Source organism: Octopus bimaculoides, chromosome 7, assembly GCF_001194135.2.
Source record: "Octopus bimaculoides isolate UCB-OBI-ISO-001 chromosome 7, ASM119413v2, whole genome shotgun sequence".
Taxonomy (NCBI): Eukaryota; Metazoa; Mollusca; class Cephalopoda; order Octopoda; family Octopodidae; genus Octopus; species Octopus bimaculoides.
The window spans coordinates 23,979,812-23,986,828 of NC_068987.1; the positions used below are offsets into that span (position 1 = coordinate 23,979,812).

At 34.9% G+C, this 7,017-nt stretch overlaps 1 protein-coding gene across 2 annotated transcripts in view; it reads left to right on the forward strand.

Moving 5' to 3' along the window:
* The window catches only part of LOC106881336 (zinc finger protein 665), a 7,697-nt gene extending 1,392 nt beyond the window's left edge, over positions 1-6,305 (forward strand). Inside the window, exons 1-2 of one of the 2 annotated variants that reach the window (XM_014931689.2) lie at positions 719-892; positions 3,764-6,305. In XM_014931689.2, coding sequence (XP_014787175.1) covers positions 4,235-5,368 — 1,134 coding nt within the window. In that variant the 5' untranslated portion in view covers positions 719-892; positions 3,764-4,234 and the 3' untranslated portion in view covers positions 5,369-6,305. Of the gene's footprint in view, positions 1-718; positions 893-3,763 lie in introns of those variants that run through there. The other variant, XM_014931690.2, reaches the window with a different exon arrangement.
* Positions 6,306-7,017: the final 712 nt, after the last annotated feature.

Sequence of the window (7,017 nt, forward strand, 5' to 3'; positions counted from 1 at the left end):
CAAAAAAAAAAAAAAAAAAAAAAAATTCCAATGATTCCGCTTTTTTTCTGAACAAAAATAAGGAGTTTACAGCATATTAAGAAGTCAAGGTACTTGATTCCACGCAATAAATCCGAGTTGTTTTTGTTTTTTTTATTATTGATGAAAACCGTGCGGGTGAAAGAATCAAATAATACCGAAATTTTAGAGTAGGACACTGTATTTTATCGAAGCCGGAAGTATGAAAAGAAAAAATGTTTCATCAGAGTCCGAAAAATTGCAAAAGCCAGTAATATATTCCTAGTTTTGCATGTATCTAGGAAACCAATAAACGGACTTCTGCTGGATAATTATGAAACCTACGTGTCTAATATGAAAGAGAATAAAGGGTATTAAATGATGAGCTGATAGAATCGTTAAAACATCGGTTAAAATACTTTACGATATCTTTTCCGGCTCTTTACGTTCTGGGTTCCCCGCCGAAATCAACTTCTTACTCTCCAGATCGATAAAATAAAATGCCAGTCAAGTACTGAAGTCGATGGTGTGTATTAAAGCCCCTTTCCATATGCGTTGCTGATCTTGTGCCAAAATTAAAAACAATTAGTCTGATATTAATAGTTGATTCAAGTCGATCGTGAAAATGCAATACCAGTCACCGAAATAAATGTTTAATACACCGGCCCATATTTTCATATGTAAAGAATGTATTACGTACTTTTATTAGCTTTATGTATTTAATAACAATAGATAAAGAAAATATTTTACGAAAGTAAGGCTGATACATTGGCTTTATATTGAGATATATATCAGGTGGTAAGTTCCTCACAACCACTTCAGGCTTAGTGTCTGCAGCTTTATGTATTTATTTGTCAATTTGAACTAACTAGGGTGGAAAAACATAAGTAAAACTGTAAGTTGACCTTTTGTCAGTTGCTAATAAGTTGAGGGTTTTCAGTATTAATCGTCTGCCCCATGTCCTGTGATATTCTAAGCCTCGTCGTAAGAAAGCAACACACTGAATACAAAGGTGTAATCGTAAACATTTGCCTGAAAAGGGCACGGTTTAGGGGGCAAACATGTAAAAAAAGAAACCGAATTTTGAGGACAAAAGATTCTTTTGCAGAAAGAAACAGCCACAACTTTTTTGTCCTTTTCTTTCTCCATGAAATAATGATAGCTAATAGAAAGTCCACCGATCAGTGATTACACCCGTCTCGTGAGACAGGTGTAATAGTAAAATTTTATCAAAACAAATTCAAAATATCAACCACAAACACCACTTAAGTTATGGTCTGGTAGTTTGTTGTTTACCGTCTCTGGAAAAGTCACCGATTATCTGTCACGTTGTATTCCAGCTGTTTACTTGAAGTGTCAGTTATAATGATCACACATTTTTTTTTACTTATTTGGAGGTCGATAAACTTAGGGATAAAAAAACTCTTCGAAAGGTTTTGGCAGGATGTAAAGGAGTGGCTTAAGAGGCTACATTTTCGTTTTTTTTTAAAATTATTTTTTTGCAAAGTATTTGTTCATTTCTTCCATTGCAGCTAAGAAAACTATTTCACCACTTCTTGGTTCTGGCAACCAACATATACCATCCTCTCTGAGACTGCTACTGACCCATTCATTACAGATTAAAATTTAGATTCCGAGTCGGAGAATGAGGAAGAGCCTTAGCCTATCTTTGTTTTCGGTGTTGTGGGAGTGGTTTACATAACGAGTAATTTCTGACGGTTTTGAGTGTCATATACGTTCAAAACACATCAGAAAACCAGAGGAAAAACAAAAATTTACTGAAACAAGGACCAACAAAATACTGGGATCTATTTAATCGATTATTCCCCTCCTTCCCAAAATTGTGACCTCCTTCTTTAATGCAGAACTTAGTGGTTTACTAACATGCACAATAGTCCGATAACAAAATACCTTACTGTCCTTTTTTTTTTATCTACATTGTTAAAATGTTTGTCTATGCGAGAAATCAGTTTCAGTAAATATTAAACCCTATTAAAATTCAGTGAAACTACTTGTCCCTATATTGTCTTTTGTCTCTTTGGATAATTCTTAAAAAGTATTAATCGCATTAATAATCTTCGCATTAATTTCAGGTTTTATTAAAAACGCCTACTTACTGTTCATCAAATTATTTAGCAAAATTAATCAGTGCTATCAGCTTTCTAGAGTTTGTCTCACTGCAATATATGAAATATCCGTTACTGTTCTCCAATGCCTTCTGGCCATCATGTTCTCTTGGCAGATTTCTCCGTCAAGAGAACATTTGTTGTTTAGTGCCTCTTTGTCGTTTCATTGGCTTATTGGCTTCTCAACATCACCATCTCGGTACCTCTTACATTGTTGTTTCGCACTCCAGTGCCACTTGGGAGGGTGTTACTGCTCAAATTCAGAACCAGTGAGAGCCTCTACGTGGTTTCCCGACCTGCTAGAAATGGCAGCTAAATTTCCTTTAATACCTTAAAAATAGGACATATATATAGTTAACCCTATTGTTGATTACATTACGTTTGAACAGATAATTGTATGGCTACAAATGAAATACTTTCAACCACAGATCCGCTAAACGACTACAATAACTTTGGCTAGGCAAACCAACTTGGACGACACAGTTTTCACGTTAAATGGGAGACAAGTGTTCATACTCGTTGATCACTTTCAGCATTAACATAGATACAAGTATTATAATCACTTCTGTCATATGTGTGCAAACAAGTCTTTTAAATATAGAAAAACTGTGCTACTAATAATTCTGGGCCGACTAAATTTTGTGAGTAAATTTAGTCGGCGGAAACAAAAGACCATCGCGCGCGCGCGTGTGTGTGTTCATGTCTTGACATGTTTCTGATCTGTGAAAACGTGTCCATTTATAGGGAAATATCTTGCCGGGAAACCGATAAGAGTTGTCGGCAAGAAGGATATCTAGCAGTAGAAAATTACCTCAGTGAAATTCATCTCAGCCATACAAGCATCGAAAAATGGACGTTAAAGCGATTATGATGATGGTATACATATAACACATATATCTCATCATTTTCATATCCACTTTTCTGTGCTTGCTTTGGTCAAATAGAATTCATTGAGGCAGATTTTCCACAGCTGATGCCTTTCCTATCAACAACTACATCATGGCATGCTGCAGGATATGTAGCTGGATTGATCGTGCATCAAATATTGTGAAACTCTTCATGCCTAAAACATCAATCTAATAAAAGAAAACTAGCTGCAAGTACTCAGACAATAAAAATCAAAAGTTATAATTAATTCATTTTGCTGCTTATCTGAATATAATTTTGTGATTGGAATAACTCAGTTTTGTTATTATTAGTTTGTGGAGGAAGAGCGGTTCCATGGAACAGATGAAGTTAAAAATCAACTCTCATTCTATTCTATAACATAACTGCTGTTGATGTTTATGTGTTTAGACAATTTCTTTTTTTTATTCCACTTTTTCATTTAAAGTATCTGGTCCAGTCTTTTTGTTATAACATTTTATTGTTCTTTAACCCTTTTGATATCAACCTACCTGTGACTGCCTCTGGTTCTATGATACAAGGAAGTGATCTAAATTAAAACCTTCCTTCAAAAATTCTATGTTAATTTATGTCCCAAACTCCAGTTTAATAATGACAAAGTTATATCACAAAATTCTTCATTATTTTCAAAATTAATTGAAACAAAGACAGTGTATTTCAGCAATATGGTAGCAAAAGGGTTAACTCCTATTGTCTTTAATTTAATTTTAATCTTATACCATCTTCTATTTCAGGGTATCACATGGTGAAATTGACACAAGAATACCTCACCAATAGTTCATTTATAACTTTATCAGATTGTGTATTCTAGAGAATGACTTTATTGAGGATCAAGAACATGTGATGCTGATTTTCTCTAACCTTTATTGAATTACTTAGAAAATATTTGTATCAGTGGTTGCAAAGATTTCTTATATTGATTTCATTGATATCTTTGTTGAAGGAAAAACAAACCATAAACTGAAATTTCCACTCTGATGCATAATGTTGTAAAAATGTTGAATTCTAGTTGAAGATCATTTCATTAAGAGAAAGGTTTCCAAAATTATTGTTTGTTTGTTTTTTTTTGTTTTTTTTTATGAATAAGTGTTTTACAAATTTTCTCATTTATCACCATCTAAAAACTATAGTCTGTTGTTAATGATTTGTAAGGATTTCTGAAATGTTTCTTTTCTATTAGTATAGTCTAGTTTTAAATCAAATCCATGGAAGGTAAGGGCGAAACACAGTCTGAAACTAGTGATTTAACTCATCATACTGAAGTAAATAAAAAGAAGAAATCATATCCTTGTGACATTTGCGGAAAGACATTCTCACAAAGTAGTAATGTAATTCAGCATAAATTAATTCACTCTGGTTCAAAACCTTATGCTTGTGGTGTTTGTGGTAAGAGGTTCACTGCAAATAGTTCTCTTTCTTGTCATAAGCGGATCCACACAGGAGAAAGACCTTACAACTGTAATGTCTGTGGTAAAGCATTTACAATCAAAAGCAATTTGACAAGTCATGAGCGCATACATACTGGAGAGAAGCCATTTCATTGTGAAGTATGTGGCAAAACATTAGCTCGCAGTACAGAGTTAGCTCATCATATACGGACACACACAGGGGAAAAACCATATCAGTGTGATGTTTGTGACAAGGCATTCTCTAAAAAGGATTCTTTGGTACGTCACCAACGTATTCATACTGGAGAGAAACCATACAGCTGTGATATTTGTGGAAGAACATTCTCTCTAAAGGGTTCTTTGTCCACTCACCAGCGAACTCATGAAGATAAGTTATCATATCAATGTAGTATATGTGGTAAAATATTATACCGGAAACATGATTTAGTGAGGCATAATTGTGCTCGCACTCTACAGAGACGATTTATATGCAATGTTTGTGGTGAAGAGTTTCTTCAGAAATGTCATTTATTTAACCACAAACAAACTCATGCAGGAGAAAAACCATACCACTGTGACATTTGTGATAAACCATTCTCACAGAGAAATCAACTGCTTGTCCACAAACGTACACACACAGGAGAGAAACCTTATAACTGTGATATCTGTGGTTATATGTTCTCTCAGAAAGGTCATTTGTCTCGTCACAGACGTATTCACACTGGTGATAAACTATACCTCTGTGATATCTGTGGTAAAAGTTTCTCTCGATGTAATAATTTGTCATCTCATGTGCGTACACATACGGGTGAGAAACCATTTGAATGTGATGTCTGCGGTGAAGCTTTCACTGTAAATAGTCAATTATCTACTCACAAAGGTATTCACAGAAGAAGCAATACATATTTCACAGTGAATATTGTCAGTAAGACTTTTAAACCTGACAATTAAGTTTACCACAAATGGGCTTCTCTCATTACCATCATTGTTTTAATGTTTATTTGTCCATGCCTGCATAGGTCAGGTGAAGGTTTGTTAGGACAGAGTTTTCTACAATCAGATGCCCTTCCTGATGCCAACACCACCTATTTCGTGTATTGGACAAACAACTTGAACATGGTTGTACAGAAAACTGGAAACAAATGAGACTTTTTTGATGAGCCTTTTGTTTACAAAGATTATGCAACATGTCAGGAAGCCTGGACATATTTTTGTGATGAGCTACAAGCAAATGACACCATTTACATGAACAGGGAGGCCATTGTTTCCAACCAACAAACACACTTGAAGGGGAAATACAAACTCACACAAGCACATATACAGGAAGACGCATTATACAACAGGTTTCTTTTAGTTTCCATCTACCAAATCCACCTGCAAGGCTTTTATTGGCCTTGGGCTATAGTAGAAGACACTCGCTCAAGGTACCACACAGTCATGCTTGTGCCTGAATGTGTGATGGATTTCTTTCAGCTTCCATCTACCAAATCCATTCACAAGGCTCTAGCCAATCGTCGGGCTAAAGGAAAAAGTTTGTAGCATAAGTCTGTAAGACTAGTTCACATCATTCAGTACATATGGTTGTATATATGGACAATGCTGTATAAAACGTTTGCTTGTGAGAAAACCTTCAACTGTAACACCAAACAATAAATCGATGCTAGAAAGTATCAATTTTAGTGTTTTTTCTAAAAGTTGATCTGAAAAAATTCTTTTTGAAAGTGCTATGACCAAAATGAGATAACATTTTTGTAGTATTGACAATCCCTCATAAATTAATAGCCTCCATCATTATCAAGATGAAAACAAAGCAAATGTTTAATAACAATTTTTTCCTGGTGCAGTTTTTGTAAAATGTAAATTTCATTAAAAATATGTTTCATAATTATTATTATTATTATTATTATTATTATCATTTTAATGTTTGTTTCTGTCTTAGTAAAGTTTGGATGGGCTAATAATACAATATCTGACCATGTTGTCATCTCATCTGTGATGCTTTGTGCGACACTTTACTAATTCTTTCTTCTGAGGTCTTTTGATCTACTTTGTGCTACCACTTTATGTAATTCTTCTATTCAATATGCATCATCCCATAATTATGGGTATTACATTGGATACTCTTGCTAATGTAACCATATCTCCTCCATGTATCTGCTAATATCTTTCAGAATCTACCTGTGTGCAGCCTTTTCTTATGAGTTATCAATAAGAAACTCTCCTGGCAAAAGCATATCCTTAACATTGCGAGGATATCTTCTCCCAAATCAATCCTTCTCTTCAAGGCCAGAAAATATTTCAATCTCCAACAGCTGATGACTCTCTACAAGGTTCAAGTGAGCTCCACAGTGAAATACTGTGCCTAAATCTGGGATGGTACTGCTGCTACATACTGATCTTTTGGACCACATCTAGAGAAGTGCCACACTAAATAGACACACTCCAGCCTCTGGCTCACAAGTGTACTGTCTCTCCTCTCTGTCTTTGCTATCACTATTATAATAATCTCTGTTCCTTGGAGTTGGCTGGTATCATACCTTCACTACTCAGGTATCCTCAACCCATCTCGTCACCATTGTTGCATCCAATACCCCCACCCC